This window comes from Bombus flavifrons, chromosome 16 (assembly GCF_040668555.2).
Source record: "Bombus flavifrons isolate JBK064 chromosome 16, iyBomFlav1_principal, whole genome shotgun sequence".
NCBI classification, from domain to species: domain Eukaryota; kingdom Metazoa; phylum Arthropoda; class Insecta; order Hymenoptera; family Apidae; genus Bombus; species Bombus flavifrons.
In genome coordinates this window covers 7,170,802-7,194,523 of record NC_138457.1, presented here as the reverse complement: position 1 = coordinate 7,194,523, position 23,722 = coordinate 7,170,802, and the positions used below count along the sequence as shown (strand labels likewise).

General features: G+C 34.7%; 2 protein-coding genes across 5 annotated transcripts; both read right to left on the bottom strand.

Moving 5' to 3' along the window:
* Positions 1 to 616: 616 nt before the first annotated feature.
* Positions 617 to 17,648, bottom strand: LOC138188234 (midnolin-B). 4 transcript variants are annotated; one of them, XM_069129834.1, is made up of 6 exons: positions 16,855 to 17,648; positions 16,488 to 16,782; positions 10,199 to 10,286; positions 4,270 to 5,334; positions 3,536 to 3,875; positions 617 to 2,941 (listed from the first exon to the last, which is right to left on the bottom strand). In XM_069129834.1, exons 1-6 carry the CDS (start codon positions 16,973 to 16,975, stop codon positions 2,685 to 2,687), a joined length of 2,166 nt encoding a protein of 721 aa, XP_068985935.1. In that variant the 5' UTR covers positions 16,976 to 17,648; the 3' UTR covers positions 617 to 2,684. The 4 variants fall into 4 exon arrangements, with proteins under 4 accessions (XP_068985935.1, XP_068985933.1, XP_068985932.1 ...); XM_069129832.1 differs by having other exon boundaries at positions 16,488 to 17,288; positions 17,409 to 17,647; XM_069129831.1 differs by having other exon boundaries at positions 16,488 to 17,647.
* Positions 17,649 to 18,209: 561 nt separating this feature from the next.
* Pmp70 (ATP binding cassette subfamily D member Pmp70) lies at positions 18,210 to 22,733 on the bottom strand. The gene is made up of 12 exons (XM_069129835.1): positions 22,522 to 22,733; positions 22,404 to 22,446; positions 21,651 to 21,841; positions 21,501 to 21,570; positions 21,255 to 21,352; positions 20,942 to 21,122; positions 20,657 to 20,869; positions 20,509 to 20,578; positions 19,960 to 20,432; positions 19,573 to 19,872; positions 19,336 to 19,497; positions 18,210 to 19,249 (listed from the first exon to the last, which is right to left on the bottom strand). The coding sequence occupies exons 1-12, from the start codon at positions 22,635 to 22,637 to the stop codon at positions 19,172 to 19,174; spliced, it is 1,995 nt and encodes a 664-aa protein (XP_068985936.1). The 5' UTR covers positions 22,638 to 22,733; the 3' UTR covers positions 18,210 to 19,171.
* Positions 22,734 to 23,722: the final 989 nt, after the last annotated feature.

Sequence of the window (23,722 nt, the reverse complement as noted above, 5' to 3'; positions counted from 1 at the left end):
ATTAATATAAAAAATTATACTTATTAATTTATAAAGTCCTTTTGTGATTATATGAATAATAAAATGAGAATAATAAAGATTAATCGACAAAGGTAGCTGTCCATTGTAAAATATGTGCCACTAATAGTACTGAATCGAACAAATCGTTTTATAGAGCAGAAGTATATTGATAATATTTATACGAAAAAATCCTCTCAAAGAATGTGCGATACTATTGCTAAAGTTGGCATATCATTACTTCTGATTAAACTATAGTGGTCCAAGCGTAGAACTCCTTAGATATATAACCATAAAAATATACCATTGTACCAATTATACATTTTACAGATTTCTTCAAAGAAACGACACAATTTCTATATTATCATTGCATTTTAGAAATTTAATTTGGGACTTTACAGTTGACATAACATTTGTATTAATAATTCAATTTACTAAAAAAGAAAACAATAATTTTCCTTCTCTCTTTTTTTATAATAATAGTTGTATTGTCACGAAGTCTGTGTTGCGCGTAACTACAATTCATTATATTATATAAACTATGATAGCGTAGCTTTTTAAGCGTCGATAATAAATTTCTACAATTTTACGTGATTCAAGACATTATTTAAATAAACAATTTCAAAATGAATAACTTTAATCAATTTAATATTTTTCTTCTTCAAGGCTTTTCTTAAATCATATTTATATATAGTCTTACAAACTAAAACGAAACATATATTTCCAAAAAACACATTTTAACTTAGAAATTAATAATAATCAATATAATAAATGTAGAACAAAACAGCATCGGCGATTCCTTTCCTTTTTTTCTTTACACAGGCAATAAACAATGATAACAATAATAACAAACACTCAACAGATGATGCCACATTCAAACAAGACTTAAAGATGGACTTCGTTCATTTTTTTTCTTAGTTTAGCAAGCAATCTTATTTATTTTGGTACTCGATAAAATTCAATAATCATATGTTACAATATTGAGCCAGTTTTTAAAACTGTAGCGATAGTAATGATAATAATATAATAATAGTAATATTTTTTTCTCCTAAGTAACTTAAACGTAATACGCTATTCTTTATCAGATATTATCATATTATTTAGTACCTAGTGAAACTTAAATGAATTCTGGCCGGAGCCATGCGATAGGATTATCTAATTCTAACTATAGGACCATTTATCCACGTGCTTCGAGTTCTTTCTTCCTTTTCTTCCTTTCTTGTTTGTCGAGAACGATGATATTTATGACGATACTTGAACAATGTAAGCAATCAAGCTTACGAATCGATATTTTCAAGTTAAAAATCCAGTCTATTCTCGTTTTTTTTATATTCATCAGAACTGATATGAAATTATCGAAGTATGAACTAGTTGATCCATATTATACGTTAGATTTTATGGATACGTTAACTACGAGGAATCGATGTCACTTTCCAAAGATACTTTTCTATTCCACAGAGACATATAAATCAGAGAAAGAACATTTTTTTATTGTATGTTGAACTATTTCTAGCTACTCGTCGATAACGAGAAGTTTCTATGAATACACGGGTGACATCATATAAAGTGCACTTCTTGCATAAAGGTATATTTTGATACGGTTCAACCAGTTCATCGACAGACGTAAATATGTTTTTGTCGAGAGAAAAAAAAAAGAGAAAGAATTCTTCCTTCTTCTTGCACTAAGTTCCAATGTTCTCGTGTTATTATGAGTAAACAGTTGTAACATTGCTTTTGTAACAGTCTTCCCTGCGATTCGTGAAAGTATGTGAGTTTAAAATTGTCTACTCGTGTCTACTAAATTTGAGTATACGCCGATGCCGACAGGAATTAGTAATCAATGATCAAAGTGACGACCTTCTTTTTACTCCCCTAGATTTCTATCGACAAAATTCTTCTAGCGAATTATTTTTCTTCCCCCTTTTCCGTAGAGAATTCCACAGCTCCATTCGTTTGCCGATTTTCTCTGTATGTGCTGTCGCACCGTCAAGTGCAATTATTGTCAGCTATGATCAAGTCCTGAGTAATAGCCAAAACAATTCTTTAATATGATTTAATTACTTTTTATCTCTTTCATCTCTAATAAATATAGCATCAAACTTTCCAGCAGAGACGTACACATGTTTTCTGTGAAACTTCTATTTAATAATTTCTATACCGTGCCTAACATTGCACGTCCTTCCATTATACAATATTGCTAAGTTTTCTCTTTCGTTCGAGTTTCGCCATTGACAGGATTCTTTTAAAAGTTCAAACATTTCGATAGCATATTTGGACTGGAGGTACGTATATTATAGGCAATACTGAAAATTATGCATGTAGAATGTCACACGTGCACAATTATAGCATACAGCTTTTCCCAACGGTCTCTCAGTTTTCATTGCAGTATTTCATTTATACCGCGAAGATGACCGCGGTACTTCCAATCCGTCCAATCCGTCGTTTTAAACGCATTTAAAATAACTCGAGATATTTCATCTTTTTTTCTCTGTCGCGTAAACAAAAAGAGTAAACTTTCGCTAATGTGGTATGTGTGTTGAAACGGAAATTCTTCCTGGCGAAAGGAAGCGTATACGCGGTGAGAAGTGATAGTTTTGCCCACTTATCCTTGAATAAATCAGTGCGCTAGTTAAAAACTGAATTTGCATTATACAATTACTACTCTTCGTATTGATCGATTGACAGGTTCAAGCTACGACCGGTTCAGGACTGCAAGGTTGCAGCTCGGGTTCGTTTTGAGGTTCTGTTGTATTTGTGGTAGCGGTACTGGCCGTGTTTGGATCATGATTTGGATCTGGATCTGGTGTTACAGCCGCCCACTGTGTGGTATATGGTGCAGCTCCTGCCTGTCTTCTGGCTTTTCTCTTTGCACGTCGTTGTTCCATCACTAAGCGCAAACGTCTCATCTTTCCCTTAGTTGCTTCATTCTCCTTTGACAGTTCCTCTATAATTATAAATAATAAAGTTACAGATCTACTTTTCCTTAATGTGTTATAGTCGATTTGTTTACCCTTTGAGTGTTTAGTAAAATAATTAGATATAGTTGAGAAAGATGTTAATTTTTCTTACTATACAATTATTTCTAATATCTTTGAATTAATATTTTTAAATATAGAATTTATGTTTTAATTTCTCTTAGACAAATGAATCAGTAAGTATTTCTTGGTATTGAGTTTCTGAGGTCACACTTTTGCAGAGAAACAACAAAGATTATACACAGATGGAATAATGGATTTATAATTTAATAATTTTATTAATTTTCATTTTAATAATGAAATTATCGAACAAAATTGTATTATTGCAAGATGTCAGAACAAAGTTTATAATTTATGCTAGTAAATGTTTAAACCTTATTTGATAACCCAATATTTCATTGTTTACATATTTCTCTTTCCTCAGTTTAATAGTAAGATTTCTATAAAATATTTTTGCATGAACTAAAAATTGAACTAAAAATTCATGCGCTTCTGCATATTTTATATGTCCATACTACATATGGATTAAACACTCAAAGGGTTAAGCTAGATTTCTAGAGTACCAGTAGAGTAACCAGGATTGGAGGAATCATGACATCCAACAATGGGTGTTGGGGCACCATTTATTGTGGTTGTCGTTCCAGTTGAGGACGGAGAAGTTGAAGACTGCTGGCGATTGCTAGAGTGCCTGTGATGGTGCCTATAATGACCTGCAGTAGCAGCTGGTGTGGCACATAGCAAATCATTAAGAATGTGAATGATGGTACTTATATCTCTTTTAGGACGTCCGTGTCTATCTTGAAGAGCTGGATTTAAGGTCCCACTAAATGTACCAGAGTATACACCCTTTCCATGATGATGCATACTCTCTATTATTGCACCTTGTCTGCGTCTTGCATTTTCCTATGTCCCAAAAATTGTATGTGGTTACTCACTACATTAATAATTTAATAAAAAATATTAATATTAATTTCACTGTGTGTTTCACATTACTTAAAATTTACACTGTATGCATGCAATTACAAAAAGACCATAAAATCATAAAAATAGAAAAAAAATTGATATTCTTCTAATCACAAAATAAACAAAGCAAGAAGAAAACACATTTAAGAACCTAAGAGAGCCTCTAAAAAATGCGCTTTACAATATATTTTTTATATTTATTATTATTTAAAAAAACACAGACGTTTGGTGGTTTATTTTTTCACATCTCTTAAGATCTTAACAAACACACAGCGCTAACGTATATACGAAATAGTGGTACACAGGGGGAACTGGCATCGGTAACAATGTATACCTCTGCGAGGTCGACCCGCGAGGTGAGTACCTCAGAGGAGAGCTGCTTAAGTTTCTGCGTCAAGTTACGAGAAGCTTCAGCTAGCGCCCTGGTGTCTAAGGTTGCGGCCTTGGAATTCTGCTCAGCCAACGAAGAGGTAGGACTCTGAGGACTAGCATCCCCATCCACAGCATTACTCCTGATGGAATCTGTACTGTTAGCGGATTGTTGGCCATGGTGGTGAGCAGTGCAGAGTTTCTTTCTTGGCGGGGTTATATCGTAGGGCACTGATTCCATGCATCCATGTCCAGTAGAGGTAGATTGTTGTAGGTGGTCCACGGAAGATGAAGAGGAGGAAGGTTGAGAACTGTTGGGCGAATTGATGGACTTGTTTCTTGAGTGGTGATGATGATGATGGTGGTGATGATGGTGGTGGTGGTGATTATGGTGATGGTGGTGATGATGGTGGTATAGAAGGCAAGATTGACAAGCATTGGAGTTCCCATTGGGTGACACTGAGCCGTGGCTGCTGCTAGTTCGAGCGGTTGGCGCTTGGTTAGCACAGAAGGACGAATGTGGTGAACTCGGCGAGTAAGAAGATGAGGATGAGACCGAGGAGGCAGTTGTGGTGCGGCTTGAACAGACTGGACTGGTTGTCGTAGTGGCTGTCGAGAGGCTGGTACTGCAGCTAGCTGCTGCGTGTAACGCCGAAGCCAGACTGCTTATCAAAGAAGACGTCCTCGCAGCCGCGGCTCCATTTTGTAACTTAGCAGAGGCGCTGCTGGTCGAACGCGCAGCCAGTACAGTGGACCGCCTACTTTGCAGGGAACTTGATACGTGGCTAGTGGGTAAATTAGACCCGTTCGAACTATTTCCACCGATAGTTAACCCAGTGGTATTGCTGGTCGCCTGATTGGCCGTTGGCGAGGCCGGAGTTACTGTAGATAGTTGTAGCTGTATCAGCATCATGTGATCCCCTAGTCGCATTGTGAGATTCAGGGGAGCCTTGCCGGACAAAAAATCGTTCACCTGAGAATCATTCAAGCTCTCCAACGCTTGCATCACGCTCTGCTCTGGTCGTTGTGCCTGAAAATATATAATATATCTTAATTCAATTTTTATTAATTTATCCCATTCCATTAATCTGGGAACGAAATTGCGATATATGGACAGTTATTTCCATTGTCACAATATTGTCGGATGACCTAATACATACTTCTTACAGAAAGAAAAAAACTGACTAGAAATGTAACACAGCCGATAAAAATGCGTGACACGATTCGATCAAGTGTTTACCGCTAAACGGCGTTTAAATACTTTTACAGGATAAAAGGCAACAGTCGGAGAGCCGAGATGGAAGCCGTATACGACCAAGAACTCATTGCAGATTAGCCAATTCCACTCTACCAATTTTATGGCTCCGGTATTAGCACTCAAACATCTGAATCAGTCGCTTTTTACATCCTATTGTATAACCATCATCAAACAGCTTTGATCTTATAGATCAAAGTTGATAAAAATAAATCTTTTACATAATATATTTTGGAAGATCCAAAACCTAATATATTTTTTTTTCTTTAAGTATACTGGCTTTTTTCGAGCAACTATACGCTCTTGCACGAGTCCAACTATTGAAAAATCATGGCAGAATTGAAAGGGACCGCTGGTAAAGTGGCCTACGAAGTGAAACGCCAATATCTCATAACGCTGGTATCGCTTATTCATTCAGGCAAAAGATGAGGTTGAATCGATGAGCTCACGACAAGAGATGGAAACGCGAGAAGACCTGCAGAAGAGAGGAAACCTCGCGGAACCGAGGCTCAGACCCTAGACGGCACAGCTAGGCATCCCCCGGTACACCTAACGGACTTCCTTTCACTGACGGTCATCGTATATTCGGTAATTCGATTTACATTCGTTTTACGGGAAATCTAAACTTCGATGAATGGACCCTGCGTCATCTCAACCACGTAATGTTTCTCTCTTTCTCCGAAACTTCCACAAAACTTCCCAGTTCCCATTAGTTCGAAGTTAATCAAATAAAACAGATTAATACTATATCAATAATTTTTTAACCAATTAGATTCAATTAGCGAATCATTTAGTAATTTATTATTGATTCAATTTATATATTTAATCATCTCCATTCCTTATTTTTTCCATAATTATTATTAATGATTTTATAAAATAGATAGCTTTCATGTTTCAACTATAAAAGATTCACAAATTATTATTAGAGGATCACAGGGATTCCCATGGATTCTCGTTGCAATTACTACAGGTCAGAGAACCCCTGTCAATGCCACGGAGCACTGTGAGTGCCGCAACGACCGTCGACGAAGCCAGTGGCGCCACGCTCGAAGCGCAACCTGCTATCAAGCCAGGAACGTACACCATGAATCGTAAATACCCGTGTGTCTGACGCCTCACCGCCGGAGTCTGGTTCTACCCCACCATGCGTTGTGTTGCTCAGGCATGTCTGCGGTGGTGGTGAGTCGTATCGCAGGATAAGGAAAAAGTATTTACACTTCGAAAAGAGAACTTTGGGTTGCAACAGCCGATGGTAGGGGTATCGTTACACGAGGAACGCTTACGATTTATGATTTACGCACCACGCGTCAACCAGAGATACTGCCAGAAATTCTTAATACGATATAAATGACAAATTACGTTAATACCAGCGTCTCCAGTTGTAACGTCCGCGCTTTACACGTGTAGATAGATCTTAACCGCTTTTAAATGCGTCTTATGTAGAATCTATCAGAAGATGATATATTATTGAGCAATGCTACATTGTAGCCAATTGTTGAATATTGGGTTGTTCTTAAAGTTCGTAGTGATTATATAAATGCTACTTCTAATTTGAATACTAAAGAGAACTGAGGAGAAATATCGAGGATCGTTAATAAAACAGGTTTCTGTTTTTAACAAGATAGTGTTGAACGTCATATATCTAAAAAATTTTGAGTCGTAGCTGAAACATTCTGTTTTATCCATCAATCACTGAATATAGTACACCTTCATTATTATTTATCCTAGTTTTTACAAACTTATTAGAGCGATATAAACAAGAAATAAAATATTGTAAAAGCTTGCGAAAGCTATTCAAAGAAATTCTACATAAATGTTTCTTTACTTTCTACTAGGAACTTTTTAAGCAACCTAATATTTTGAACCTCACAAAGCAACTGGAATATGGTTGCTTTCCCCTAACCTTGAGAATTTGCCTTTCCTTTGGTACATGTTTGAACCATCTGGAGATGGCAACTAAAATAGGAACTCTCACTCGTTACGACTTTCCAAAACGCTCATCCAGAATTTCTCTACAATATGGTATAGACTTTAACAAAGGAGATTCATTTTATAACATTCTGCGTTCCAAGTATCACATTGCGGTTAGACTATCGGTGACTGGAAGATAAAAAGTCGCGTCGCGATGCGACCTTATGACTCTTCTTTCTATCTCATTAAAAGAAACGAAGGAAGAACAAATATGACATCATCGCATTCTTACGATTTTCGTTATTCAAAGCGGTACAATTTGGTTTAAGACATGACAGTGTGATCAGCTGTCTTCACCCTCGCTTAACAATGTCTGCGATTATTAAATTGAGCCAGCTGCAAAAACGATACATTAACCTGGTCCTAGCGCGCTGTCCACTTATCATTTAACGCCCTTTGGATATGTTCTTCTGGAAATAACGCGGAAACGTCAGAGATGCTCTGCTCTGTTCTGCAGAATTTCCACGGTCGATCAATAAAACTTCTCCACTAGCCAAGTAGATATTACCGGAGTCGCCTATCAAACTTTCAACCTGTCTAAAGAAGTCTCATTCCAGTACTACTATGCAGGAGCCTGTAACGAGTATGGCTATATATACGTTCTTACATTTCGTGATCGATATCGCCTTTTATTCTCTAGCTCAGGAGTTCACACATGTATACATATATTCTCCCAGGTTACTAATTTTCAATAAAACACGAATATAATCTATTTGGTGAATACAACGTTTTTAATCTCAAAGGTTGAGAACCCTCAATACATAGCACCGGTTTTTTTCAAATAAAGGTCAAGAACCACCGCTACGTGCTCATGAATGAACAGTTAACGTAGTACTACGTTTTTACAGGTGCAACCATACAGAGCTATGTTCCTCCATACTCCTAGAGAGCCAATATAGACAAGGAATACCATATATGGTATTCTATAGACAAAGAATACTACATATATAAGAGCAAAACTATAATGGCTACAAAAAAGTACTTATAAACACCCTTATTTTCCAATGAAGCGTTTGCTTATCAGGTTCCACATTTTATTATCACAGTATTAAATTTTTGTAATCAAATGAAAATAAAATACAAATAACATGAAATTTAATACACTTGAACTTAATGAATTAGCATATAAATACTATAATTAATACAATGGTGTGCAAATACCTTTTGTAGTCATTATATATAAACAAAGAATAAATATTGGATCGGTCGAAAATTTCATAACGTTTTTGTCATGAATTTCTATCAAATAATAAAACGTTCGAGCAAATACCAGAAAGAAAACGTATTAATGTTTTAAAATGTTTTATACGATACATATAATACACACATAAGAGTGTTTTTACGGGTTGAAGTTACAGATGAGAAAATTGAATTCTAGATAGATCTTTCTTCATTTCTGACTACCAATTTTCTAAACAACCTAATGTAAGGTGCGTGTCGATCCGAAGAGCCAGAGTAGAGCCGATTAGGCTGGCCAACTATGTTGTGCGAAACCGGCGTATGTCTCGCCCCGTTTCTTCGTAACCACCCACGAAAGAACGTCGGACGTGTATAGAGTCACTGTAGCGGTGATCGTGGTCGCGAAGCATAGCTACACACATATACATACCCTACACACGAGTATACTTTAAAATTGACTGCGGGTGACCGAGACTCGAGCGGGCGGTCCCCTTGACAGCCATGCGAACGAGTCTCGGTCGCGATAAGGACCCGTGTGCCAGCGCTGTTGCCAGTGCCTCGAGCACAGCCCTAGAGAGACTATTTCAATGAGAGAGAAAGACCGTGTATCCTTTGTGTATGCGCGTGCACTCGGTGTATGCACGGGCCAGCTTCGTTTTTATTGATTCAAACCGAATAACCTAGCGGAGATGGTTAGCTTGATTCTTCTGATTTCGTTCTCATGGAACATCGACCAAAGGAAATCTAAAAAGCCTTCTTCTTCTTTTTACGAATGTGGGATGATGTTGGGAACAAGAAGGTAGAACTGTAAGATGCATAAACAATTATATGGAAATCATTTAAAATACAGGATTGAGTAAATGATTTAACGTTATAGAATAATCAAATTGCAATAAGATAAAAATAAAGGTTCTGGATTGGAGGTACTGCTCAGTTATAAAAAGGAATAATTACAGAAACTTTGTGACCAATGGAAATACCTCTAAGGTGTCACGACAATAGAAGGATGGTACAAGATGAACGAAGAAAAGTATGACGCAATAGTACTGGAAAATAAAGCACTGACGATACGGTGGCCGAGAAACCAAGTGACCCAATGATACACGAACCAAGTTAACGGCGTTTATCCGGATCACAATTCCACACATGTTTTCTATCTTTCGTGGGAACTCTTCTTCTATGGATTCTTCGTAGAGCGACAAATAAGCAACATTTAAAAAAAAAAATCCCATGAGATTCGACTTCTGTTCAGAAATAATCTCATACAGCTTAGACCCTAAAGCTTACTCTTCCATTCGTAATTGACAATGGTAGTGATCAATAATCCATTTATTTCATAGAAACTATGCTTTATGATCTTTTGAAACCATAATTACTTTCTGCATTATAAAAAGAAGGAATTGAATTTACATTGAGATAACAAGTTGGTCTATAGTAATTTAGGTAGTTTTATTAGGTTTTTATCGCCAAAAATATGCAATTGACTTACCAATAGGCCGGTTTCCACGCTCGGCAGCAGCGTAAGCCGACTGCCATCTTGTAAACGATTTTCCTCTAGCGTTCCCTCACGCAATTGTCTGAAACACACAAATTTCCAGTTAAATTTGTCATTGAAACTTTATGCTAATGAAATCAGTGCCAAAATTGTTATACATTAAGGGTAACATATGAATATCACAAAATAAGAAAATTAAGATTCAATATTTTAGCCCATTAGAAAAGGAAAACATTTAATAAATTTAACTGTATTGTTCATAAATTGACATTTATATCTTATAGTATATATTATATTTAGATATTATAAAGAAGAATGATTAATAAAATATTAATTATTTTTATCTGTGTTTTACTTCAATACAGAGTGGAAGTTCTTTGTTTTTATCTAGTCTACCAAATCCTTAATATTATCTTATGGAGACACTTTAATTTAAAAATAACATAATTATTGTGACTCGATCCTGGTAGTTTAGCAGTCCCAATTCTCACGAATAAAATGTGTTATAAAGTGGAAAATCTCGAAAAATGGGCACTCCTCGTTTTTCCCCTTAATCTCCATATGTTGTTTTGCAATACATTGCCTGATAATTGCGGGCAATTCCAACACTGAGGCGTTACCCTTATCGCAGGCAGTATGATGCAGTCATTTTTACTATTGTGACCTCTCATAACTAACTTTATCTCTGCCCATGGTCAAAGTTATATTTCATCGAAAACTGCCTGTAAGAACATATCGCTAATTACATGTAATTACTGTCATAGAAACATCTATTTATTTTTTATGTAAGATCTACGAATAAGCGAATGTGTAATCAATTACGATAATCAGTAGAAACTTCAATACCACGCAAAATTACATAAATTGTAGGCGTCAATGCTTTAAAAACCTCTGTGACATTAGCGTTAATCATCATGCTGAAAGTAAGGGACAAGAAAATGATAACACAGCGGTAAGATCCGAGAGATTAGACAATACGATAAGTTGCTCTATCGCCACAACAGACATCGAATGAAGCCGCAAATAGCGTACAGGGAATTGATATCGACTGGCAATGTCGCGAGCCGCAAGAAACACTGTGCAATTCCTTCCGCAAAATGTTTATACCTATAACACATTATTCCTATATTTCGTATAATTAGAATTGGAATTTTCCATGATTATATATAAAATTTCATAATTATATTCCATAATTAATTACATATATATATGTATATATATATATATATATATATATATATATATATATATATAAAATCTAGCTTAAGTTATAATCTTTACAAAAAATATATATATTAAACATTATAGGTTAAGCTAGGTTATATACTGTAGAATAAGCTATAATTAGAATATTGATGATTCATTTCTATTGCAGATAACGTACAAAAGAAAGATATAGAAATTTGCCTCATTCGTTCATTAAAACACATCTTGTAACATGCGCAGGTTTCTAAGTATGTATTAACACTTAGGCTTTCCAACTAGTATTATTGAATTATAGATGACTATAATAACCTTATATTAGGTTACTAAAATTTAGGATATTTCATTTTATATAGATTTATATAGAAACAGATCAATAATAAAATTAAATTAAGTTAAAAATTTCAAAATTAAGTAATCTAGTTTAACCACAGTTAATTCCTAACCTAACCACATTTTCACTTTTTGAATGAACTGAATTGAAGTTGAATTGTAGGATTTTTGTTTCCAGTTGTGTTCTCAGATGGAAATGAGGTAGATTTAGGGAATTTTTTAAGATTTAACCGACAACGAAGATCAGGTCAACGTTACGCCATTGTTACGTCCAGAAGCGGCACCGGGATTATACAACGCGGGGTAACGCCCGATTGAAATTTATTAGCTATGCTTCTTCTAATAAGGAGATAGATTGTTCGTAAGACGTGTTTCCAAGCAGCGTTCCTTATTATCGTTATAACATGGCGAAACGTATGTATTTACGTTCGAAAGTATTAACTAGTCACTGAAATGATTGCGAAAATACCAACATTCCTTCGTCAGCGTTCGTATAATTGACTTCAATTCTGCAAATGCATATACATTCCACAAACTCGTTCGGTACTACCTCCGTAAAGAATCCACTATCAATTAGAGAGACTTAAGGCAAACCTCAATTTTTTTTAAATATATTTTAGAGCTTGGAGGATCCAAATATCAAAGCCTAAGGTTCATCTTCATACTGCGATTAGATTATTCCTTATATGTTACACAAGTTGTATTAAGAATTATACCTGCAACCTTCTGCACAATATTGGCGAATCGACAAGTTACGAATTGTAGGTTATGTATTTATGTTAACAATTTCCCAATTTTACACCAAATAAGGTAATCAGGGAGAAACTAAACAACGGGAAACCGTTTCGTTATCAAACTCGTTACTACTGTGCAAAATAAATTTATTGACGTTAATAACCTGCAACTTGTAACTTGTAAAATTTCGTTAATAATAATTAGACCGAGGAATTTTATGTACTTATAGGAAATTTGAAAGTGCAAAATTGCACAAAATGCACATAATATGAAAAAATATATAAAACACCTAAAGTATACTGCTTTCTATAATAATAAATAAGTAAAGCAATTTTTGCCGAGATTATACTTTGTTAATTATATTCTCAGATATGAATTTGAATAAAGATCTGCAATCTAATAGTAATATTAATTCAATTATGCAAGAGGGATCTAACATGCATTCTTAAATAAGTAAAAAAGGATTTCTTGTTCATAAATTGATATAGAGCAGAGACATCTATCGATTGATCGGCATTGAAAGAGGAAGTATGAGGGTGGCGGATATTCGCGACCCTGGCGCCACTTGCGCGGACTCCAACGGGCTTAACGGTTTTTCTGAAGATCCTGGTAAGATCAAGTCTTTGACCTGTATACGTTTCTACGATCATCTCGGATAAGTATGTATCCTCTTTTTAAAAAACTATTACTATTATTGAAAAACTATTATTGAAGCCCCAAAAACCTAAACTTATTCTTTCATGAAAACCAGGTATCAATTCTTTGATTTGAATTCTAACTGACAAAGTACTGGAATGTACATATTTGAAACAATGAGCATATGACTGGGAGGAAGTTTTACGACATAGATACGTCTTCTGAGAAGCTTTATCGGTTTCGGATGAGTCGACAAAAAACAGAATCGAATTGTTTGTTTGAATGGATAAGCATACACAGACGGTTGCAATTCACATGATAAATAAGTCGTTCATAGGATAAAGTGGATAACTCCACTATTTTAAAATTTTTGGGATTTTAATGCCAAAGTATTTGATTGATGCTTTAGATTGCGGATTTTTATACATTATATTTTTGGGAATATGATCAAAAACCCAGACTCGATAGACAATTGTTGTACCTACCAAATGTTATACAAAGAACTATATTTTAGATATCTTATATATTTTTTCATATTATGTGTATTTTGTGCAAATTTCTTGTAGATGCATAAAAATCTACAGTTTATTTATATTGTGTAATTTATCAATTTCCTCTAATTTGTGTTTAGTGGCGTTAACTGCCTTGACAAATAAGCGGTTCAAATAATAAATGCAGCATCCACAATGATCAGCAATGTATGTACACAAAATATAGTTAGAAAAACCAAATTAGCTGTATTTTCAGTATGGACCTCTATGAATGAAAAAGAGAAAAGCGTGCTACGTGAATGGCGCTAAGAATAAACTACGTCTAAATTCGAACATATATAAATACATAAAGTAAAGGAATACTAAGAACATTCTTATCGCTAATGTGATAAATATTGTTTTCTCCTTGGTTACTCTCTAAGGTCATGAAACCTATTTGTAATGATACCGTTGTCCACTATCATTTCTCTTACTAATTACAAAATCGTAATTAATTACACATTTCTTTTATAGTAACGGTAAAAAATTCTTAAATGAATAGTAGTCGATGATAAAAATAATTGGATGGAAAAGTTTACTCCTTGTTTGTGCAACGAGGATGAGTAACAGGTATAAGACTCTCGATGACACATGCTTAATCGTGGCACAAAACGGTTAAGGTAAGGTTGCATTACACCTTGTTTTTTTTACGTGATCCAAGTCGCAACCAGAAGATATATGTATTATCTTTTAGATAGAAAATCTATTCACAAACTTAAAAATAATATTATTTGTGATAAAGATTATGAATTTTCAACAACCATATAGAACAAAAACACAAGAAAATTTGTAAAATGATGAAAAGCAAATTTGATGAAAAGAGAAGTATACGAGCACTGACCAATTCTGACAGTTTCACAGGGAAAATAACGCTAATACGGGCAAATTAAAATCGTCGGTCCATTCTGTAATTAATGCGATACGCATGAACTGAAGATGCAATAGAATGAAACAGAAAGAGACGAATGGGGCACACACGGCAAACGGGCTAACAATGTGCACGTGTCGCATTTACACCGACGGGAGAAGCGAGAGAGCACACACATTAACTACGTAGCGAAGAACCGGCGTATGCTACCTGAGCCTGAAACTGGCCTGGCAGGCACAAGGGAACAAATAGCGATGGGTATTCGTTTCTCATCGATGCAACTCTTGAAAAAGACACGATACTTTCGTTGGAAACGCTCAATTGCTTTACATGCAATTACAATTATATTTAATCTTGCTGTTCTCCTCACACCTTCCTTAGATATATATATATATATATATATTAGAAATCTTTATTCATAATAAACGTGGAATATACAAAGCAATACCAAAATCAAATATTTAAGTAGTATCTAAACTTTAATAATAATAATAATAATAATAATATATATATATATATATATATATATATATATATATATATATATATAGACCTGAAGAGAACAAGATTAAAATCAGGAAATTTCCAAAACTTACATCTTGTAAGCTACTAACTCAATACAGATTCTCAATTATTCAGTAATTTAAATTCGAATTTACAATATATGACTTTTCAAAGCCCTTTGTGATTTCTTAGAGTTAGAGATGCAACTGAAGAAAAAATTTAACGACAATTGCTATATAAAATCGAGATGCGAGAAATGGAAAGAAAAAGGGGAGAGGCAATTCAAGAAGAGGAATAAACAGAAAGAGAGAAAATTCCAGCGATATGTTGCGTACGGGAATAGCCAATCCTGTCGTCTTTTCCATCCGACTGTTTCTCTTTCTTCTTCTACCTCTCACTGCAGAGGGCTGTCACCGTTCCACTTTACGAGAACGCGATTCCCGAGATATTCTACCTACTACACCACCTCCACCTCCTCCTACTTCGAATCTATGGTATGCCAACCTTCCTCTCCACCATGTTTCTCTTGCGTGCTTGTACGAAGGAGGAGGATCAGTCCGAGCGGCGGCCCCCACGACGCCTACGAGTATTATGCCCACTCTCTCTTTTTCGTTCAGAGCATCAATGCTGTTTTCGTTCTTCCTCTCGCACTTTTCAACCAACAATATCGTGTGCAGTAGTGTGCACACGTTCACCTACCATTTCTTTTTTTTTTTTTTTTCCTATGAAGGGTCGTCTACACCTAATTTTCCCTTCGAAATCAAATCGTGAGAAAAATTACCCGAAATCAATCGTCTGCTCCATCGATTTATCGGTAATTTCAAAGCATGTGATCCGAATATTTCTTGTATTATAATAAATAGAATATATAATATTCTATCAATTTATAATTAATATAACGTTTAAACCTATTATTTATGACAAACAGGTCACGATTCAAAACGATAGTAACACGTTTTATGTGTACATACAATACTGCCTTGGTAACTGGTCAGCTATCAAGGGAGGAGTCTACATGAATAAAAAAAAATTCTGCCTCAGCGTGAAATGAACAGAGATACAGGCACTGATACCCGATACCTATCTCAAGATATAGATTTTTTCTTGCAACAATTTTCTTAAGGACAGTTAAATACCGAACACGCAAAAAAATGAAAGTTGCACGCGTGCAAAAGAAACGAAAGAGATAAATGTATAATGCTGAAGCTTCTCTTTACAAAGGCGCAAGGACTAGTGGGGATAGTTACGGTCAATTACCAAAGTAAACTTTCGGCTGGTTAACAAAGTAGTATGTACTTTACATATGCTACTACCTCTAGAAGCCAAACTGATCACCTCCATTGCGCTCAACCACCTAGTTACCAAAAAACAAAACATCAATCGCATACTCTGTTACTAAAATTACAAAATTCTCCAAAAATCATTTTGACTTCTGGGACTCTTACATGCACGTATACTCTTTCGATATACGAACCTTTCCCGATGTAGTAAACAAATACGTTCCTTTGCGACCTTCAACCTCTTCGAGATGATCTTCTTGAGGTTCTCGACGGTGTCCGTCCGGTCGACCGTAAGGTCGAATTGCCCACCGGTAGTCGGCGTGATGCTGATGGTAATTTCGTCGGGCTCGAGGACGGTGGCAGCGACGCAGCCACACCCCGGCTGCGGTGGCGGCGGCGGCGTAGAGGAGGCGGACGACGACAACGATGACGACGAAGACGATGAGGAGTTCGTAGGGAGTGGAGAAGTGGAGCCAGCCCTTATCGAGCCTTGACCGCAATATTCCGTTGACTGGTCGCTCTGCATTGTTGTAGAATACGTGGAAGAGGTGGTGGCCGTGCCTGACGACGCAGACGAAGAAGCGGTGATGTCGTCGGTGTCCCGTTGGGTCTTCGATCTCTCGTCGTTCTCACTGCTGCCCATCGCCGTCACGTCCGACGGCGGACCCGTGCTACCGTCCATTCTGCCACGGTAACTAACGATACTGGTAGAACCGTATCGCCAACTTACGCGCACCTACCTCGTTCCAACTCACGTTCTCGCGTCCCGACTACTATGTAATGTGTATCATGCACCCGCACCTGCACCTGTGTCTCCCGGCGTCCTAGCTGTCCGAGACACACTCGTCCGCGTCGCACAACCGCAGTGTCGCCGAAGGTCTGGCCACAGTGTCTTCGGGAACGCGCACGCCACGAGGAACGACGAAGCGAAATACCAACCAACGTAGGGAGAGACGAGGATGGGAAGGGAGAGACGGACTGAGGTGGAGACCAATCTGAGAAAAAAGAAAAGGAAATTTATGAGATCCTTGAAATATCGTATATAGGACTTGTGATTATATAGGTATGTATGATTCTATATAGGGATCCCTAGGAATTAAAAAAAGTTTTCTTACTAGGTGGTATTTTAGTACATCGGTACTGGGAATTGTTCTTAGGAATTGTTGGACACATATATGATAAGGTTCTGTACTTTTGGTCCGTTTTTGTGTAACATAGATATGCCCTGTGCTGCCTGATTCTTTGTTCTTATCGCGCACACACATATACACATCTGCACTAAAGACAAATTCCGTGTACAAACCCTGTGACCAGCCACTAGCAACTGAATAGCCAAAAGCCCAGACTTTTGCTAGCTTCCCAGACCGGGCCTAGCTTTTCCAACCGATCAACGGTCAACTAACATAGCAGCGCCATTCCGGAGAATGTACGAATGTCCCCAGAGCGGGATATTTGAATAGGAAAAGATGTTTAGTTTGTTGTTCATGCTTAAAGAATTTATTTAATCCATTAACGCATTGACTGCCATGTAAATTTATGTATTATGCTTTAAAAGTCGCAATAGATTGAGGTATATTATATTATAACATTAAATTTTTGCAAAATATTATATTGTATTTGTGCACCTTTTTTCTGGCAATGTTATTTAATAATAAGTCATTTATATTGTTGAAAATTTGTTAATCTATAAAATTTATCTCATTTTAATCATTCTAAAAAATATAGTGGGTTACCGATAATCGCCATGACAGCAAAGTGTAAGGTACTAAGCAATATCTTGTCAAATAAACACATAGGAATAGGAATTTATTTCATCTATTAAATATTATAATGTATATTTTTCTTTAGATACTTGATATCTTTTTACATATCATGTGCATTTTGCAAATTTTGGTTACAAAAAGGAATTCAAAGGATTTGTTAAATATGTTGTATCTTTTTATTGCTATTTTTTCCATCACCTAGATTTTACAACTTTATTAAGTTTGAAGAAATTGAAATATCTTATAGCACTTATAGCATGATAAACTACTTCTTTTTAAATTATAGAATTTCTTTTTATACCTCTGATTTGTGGGTTGTATAATATGTGTACTTATTATTCTAATACATTCTTATACTTTACTTTTATACATTACGTGTATATTTAGTATTCCAATACTCATAATGGCTATTTAGAATCTGATATTAACGTAATACAATTTTCATCACCGAGTTTATTACACATTCTTATTGTCCAGCAATTCGATATAAGTTCTGGTAATGTTTATTTAATGTGATCTACACATAACAAATCATAATTATTTTTGATCTTTAAAGTATAAAACGATTTAAACTATAGCTTTATACACATATACATGTACATTAGATTGTTTCTAATGCATATGTCTCACATTTTAATATTTTATGATGTGGTGTAATCTTGAAAAACTAAGTATCAAAAATATGTTATTCCAATAGCTTAATATTACACCTGAAAGATTTCTGTTCCCATAGCTTCCTTTTTCTTCACAACGTAGTATTGGAAGAACACATGTATCGTGACAGTACACGTTAATCATTTTTTTTAAATAAATCAATAGCATTAAGGCCTAAATTGCAGTGTACACTAATGTTCTTTCACACTATTCTACCCATTTTTTTTATCTTTTTTGTTGTAAAAGACATTGATATAAAAATATTCAATATATAAAAATGTAATATATAAAAATATACAGTATACAATAATAAAGTATTCGTGAATCTAAACGATTCTAATACATATGTAGATGCGCTGTACACTGCATATTTATATTTAAATTATACGAAATTAGTTGAACAAAAAACGACAATCCCTTGCATTGTGGCAAGTATTATTAGATGCAAGGGTCATGAAAATTCACGACCCGAATTCTTCCGTATCCGGTTCGATAGCCTTGAATTCGTAATTTCCTCTTCCGTCCATTTGCAAATAATACTGAAAATAAACATAAATATAAATTGCATATAACATTAAATATAAATTAGGTAATTTTACAATAACGAATGATTTTATTCCTAAACCTCGTGATGTTTCCAAAGGGATCGTCGATGCGATACTGTGAACAATGTAATATTTGCCTGTCTGCAATACATATACATCGAATCTTCGACGTCAACGCTAACAGCGCTTGTGCATTCGTCTAAAATTGCAAACTGTGGTTTATGATAAAATACTCGAGCCATCTGCAAGAATTCGCAACCAATATTATGTAAGTTCTATATTTTGTCATTTCTGTAATAGATGTTAAAATATCGTACTGCTATGCGCTGCTTTTCGCCACCCGACAAAACGTCCATCCAGTCAGCCACGACGTCCCAACCTTGCCCCTCGATATTTGTAAGATTTTCTCTATCTAATAGATGGCCCAATTGAACCAGATCTAGCAACTTCTTTAAATCTTCGTCCGTCATATGTCCACGTCTTATCATTTCTGTCTTTGTATGAGGATAAATTACTTGATCTCTCAAGGTACCCAGAGTCATGTAAGGACGCTGAGGTATGTAGAATAATTTCCCTCGCGGAGGTTTGGTAACTGTCCCACTCCAAACTGGCCATAACTATGTTATCAATTTTCCATAATTCGAGATATGAATGAACATATGAAATAAGATTAAGCTATTATTGAAAAAGTTATAACGACTTACTTCTCCGAGTATCCTAAATAAAGAACTTTTCCCGCATCCATTTGGACCACAAACTAATACATTCATTCCCGATTTTACTTCAAATGATAGTTCTTTGATAAGAATATCCCCATTAGGAGTTACTAGAGGCACACCATCGAATCTTATGACATTATCTTTGTTCACTATTCTTCCTTCACCCGGACTTCCAATTGGTTCGTCTTTAAAATCGGAAATCATTATTCTTTCGTATTTTCCTGAATTTAGATCGTCAAGGACGACCTTTATTTCAGTTACTCTTGCAGTTAATCCTGCTAGTCGCGTCAGTTCTCTCCCGGCTAAAACTAATCTACCTATGGCTTCTGCCAATTTTATTAACATACGACCGTAAGTATAATAACTCTTAAAACGATGGTTAGGGGTTTCCGTGAGCGCAGAGTTTTCCATGAAGAAAGGTATGCTTACAGCATAGAAACCGACCACAGTCCCCATATCTGAAATAAAGATCAAATTGAAAATTAGTACCAATGAGCAATTAATTACATTGTTAGATTATGGAGAATGTCTTACATTTGCCAACGAAATTATCAATTATTCCCATAAGAGTTTTAAACTCTTGACATTTACGAAGATGTGTCATCTGCAAAAGAAATATTGGAGTAGATTGTTAACTTGCGTGTAACAAGTAAATATTAAGTATATGTATTCTGTAACTTACAAGTTTATGAAAACTACTAAGAATAGTTAATTTTTCTCTGTTATTTCCTTGATAAAATGCAATTTCCTCAGAATTAGTGATTAACCTGGAATTAATATGACGGTATTCACCCTCGAGACGTTGTTCTTTAACTGTCATCTGCCCAATGGGTTTACGTAAATGAGTTATTACTACACCAGCAAAGATGAGATAAGAAAGCATGATTAATGGTGTCTGTAAAATAGATGTATATTTTATTATTAATATATTGTATCCCTACATCTATAGGACTTTTATCTCACATACTTCTCCACCAAGATTAGTTGTAAGTCTGTAGACGTAAATAGCAATATCCAATAAAGGTTTTGCAATATTACTGTACAGGTTTGTGCAACTTTCACAAAATTTATCAACATCAGTAGTTAAAAGTTGATCTGGATTTGCAATACGATTATCCAAATTGCTCATTTTATAATAAGTAAAGCCTCTACAAAAAAAGATTAAAGAATTTATAATTAATTTTCATCTATTATTCCTCATTCTAACAACATTGATCATTATCAATGCCATACACTTCATTAAAATATATGTTATGGATAGGACAAGAAATTTGACTTACTTAAGGTACTGATCCAATAAATTTCGTGTGATATTTGTACGTAACCTCAACTTTGTTTCGTATGTACTATATTTCAGTACGTTGTTCACAACAGATATCTAAATAAATATAATCATGGAAGATTATATCAATAATTTCTTCCAATTGGTAAGAAAATAAAGCTGCTTGGCAGCCTGAATGAAAAGATTTCATTAGCAGCCTATGAAAGCAACTTCTAATTTTTTTACATTGGATCTATCCACTTACCACTGGTATTAAACAAAAAAATCTTAACAGATTTTTTTTGAATGATGGCTTATCCATTCTAAGAATTGACCTAGAAAAGACAAACGAGAACTTAATAAATTTTCATACCATACTTTTAAATCAAGATTGAAAAGAAATATCAAAACATACGCATCTACTGAAGTGATCATGTTTATCATCCAAAAATCACAGATAGATCTTATAGTAAGTGTCCCTGCGATAAGGAGAACAAAAGCCATTTCAAGGGATACCATTGAAGGTATACCAATTTTGAGCAATTGGTACAATTGTCTGAAGAATCTAACATTGACATGAGCTCTTGACCCTTTTGGTTTTTCCTCCTGCAAAAATTATTTCTTCAGTGACTCATGAAAATATTTGAACATTTATTGTTGCTAACTTTCATGTATATATTATATGTATATATTGTATAAAACATTTTGAAATTTCACTAGCACTATAAGGAGACACGACTATCATAATTATATTGATAAAATTCAAAATGAATCTGAGAATGTATACAGAAGTTACATGATATTTAGAATATACTTCTTAAAGATTATATAAAGTCATTATTCCCTACATTAATAAATAAACCGCAATATATAGTGAGACCATCTTTAGCACTAATTGTATGTTTAAAATTACTAATCATACTGTATATCAATTTTTCATTGAGTGTATGTTTGAAATAAATATCTTGTAACTTCTATATACATTTACGGATTGGTTTCAAATTTTACTATTATAATCATGATAGTTGTGTCTATCATAGCGCTAACGAAATTTCAAAAAATTCCATATAATGCGTGTATTATAATCATAAAAATTTTCTGTGATAAGTATTCGAATACTATCGTGGATTATTGTATGTACAATGATAAAAATTATTTTCTCTCTTACCTCTTTAATAACATACTGAATGTCATTAGTAGACCAGGCATTTCTGCGAGATAAAGTAAATGTTCAATATCACAACAGCACCAACAATTGCATGTATACGTATGCACAGAGATTTTACCTGCATTTCGCGACCTGTTTCCGGTTTCTTTTTTTTAAAATCCATATTAACGCAGTTAAAGCACAAGCACCAGCTAAAGTGCGTCTTGTAGCAAATTTGCTAAATGTCGGTGCCATTCTTTCTACTATCAAAGATCAAAAATTCAGCTCCGTCTTCCGTGACGGCTACAAGCTATAACGCTACAACACTTCTACGTCTACTTTAAACACTGAGGTGAACAAGTAGTGGGGCGAAGAATCAACTACATCGATAAGTTTGCAAACTTTGGACACTATAGTCTACCACACATACTGTTGGTCACATTCAATGCTGCATTTATTTGCATTGCAAAATTGGTGAAAAATCGATTTTCGAAATTTTCCTTTATTCAGAAAATTTTCTTTCCTAGGAAGAAACGGATATATGATGAATTAACTGCGAATATTTTTATGCACATTCATACTACATTTTGAATATTTCATATATCTTACGCATTATATGCATTTTTGTATCTTCGAATTTCCAGAAAAGCATAAAAATTCCACACTCTAATGATAAGTATTCTAATGATGAAAAATATACATACAAAGTCTTTTTCTACATGCAAAATTAATTTTCAATTACATAAATATGTAGTTTAGAATTTAGAAGTTAGTAATCATTTAACTTTACTTTCTTCTGTGCAACATAATTCTGCCCAAATTTGGAGCGATTATTCACAGGGTTGTGCTAACGTTATTACAATCTGTGTAACGTTATTACAAAAACAAGAAATGTATATACCACATTTATAAGGAATATGTATATCTAATATGTAATATTAGAGAGAAAATTGCTTTTCCAGTTAATTTAGTTGAAAATGATATTCTTACGCTACTTCTTTTTTACAAAGATCGCTTGGATCTAAACTAATAATGCGGAAACGATTATACGATATGATGTAAGAATCAGAAAATGAAAATATTTTGAAAATGTTTTGATAAAACAGGAGGATTATTTATAAGAAAAATGTATTAATTATTCTTTTTTGTCTGTACATTAGCTACTTCATATTTTTAAAATACTTACATTTATTACAGTCATTAAGGATATTTTTACACACTGTTCAAATGCACTTGTAAATAAAATGATTGAGATTGTTGATTAATATTGCTTATTTATTGAATATTAAATATTTAATAATACATCTTAATAAATACTTCATTGCATACTGTTATGACAA

What these genes read in the sequence shown, in the direction of transcription:
- Pmp70 (XM_069129835.1), bottom strand. Translation starts at nt 22,637, where the DNA reads ATGGCACCGACATTTAGCAAATTTGCTACAAGACGCACTTTAGCTGGT. An exon ending in CAACTAATCTTGGTGGAGAA is followed by an intron (nt 20,870 to 20,941) that starts GTATGTGAGATA and finishes TCTATTTTACAG; the next exon opens with ACACCATTAATCATGCTTTC. An exon ending in TATTTAGGATACTCGGAGAA is followed by an intron (nt 19,873 to 19,959) that starts GTAAGTCGTTAT and finishes TTGATAACATAG; the next exon opens with TTATGGCCAGTTTGGAGTGG.
- LOC138188234 (XM_069129831.1), bottom strand. Translation starts at nt 16,975, where the DNA reads ATGGACGGTAGCACGGGTCCGCCGTCGGACGTGACGGCGATGGGCAGC. An exon ending in TGTTTACTACATCGGGAAAG is followed by an intron (nt 10,287 to 16,487) that starts GTTCGTATATCG and finishes TGTGTGTTTCAG; the next exon opens with ACAATTGCGTGAGGGAACGC. An exon ending in CGCGGGTCGACCTCGCAGAG is followed by an intron (nt 3,876 to 4,269) that starts GTATACATTGTT and finishes TTTGGGACATAG; the next exon opens with GAAAATGCAAGACGCAGACA.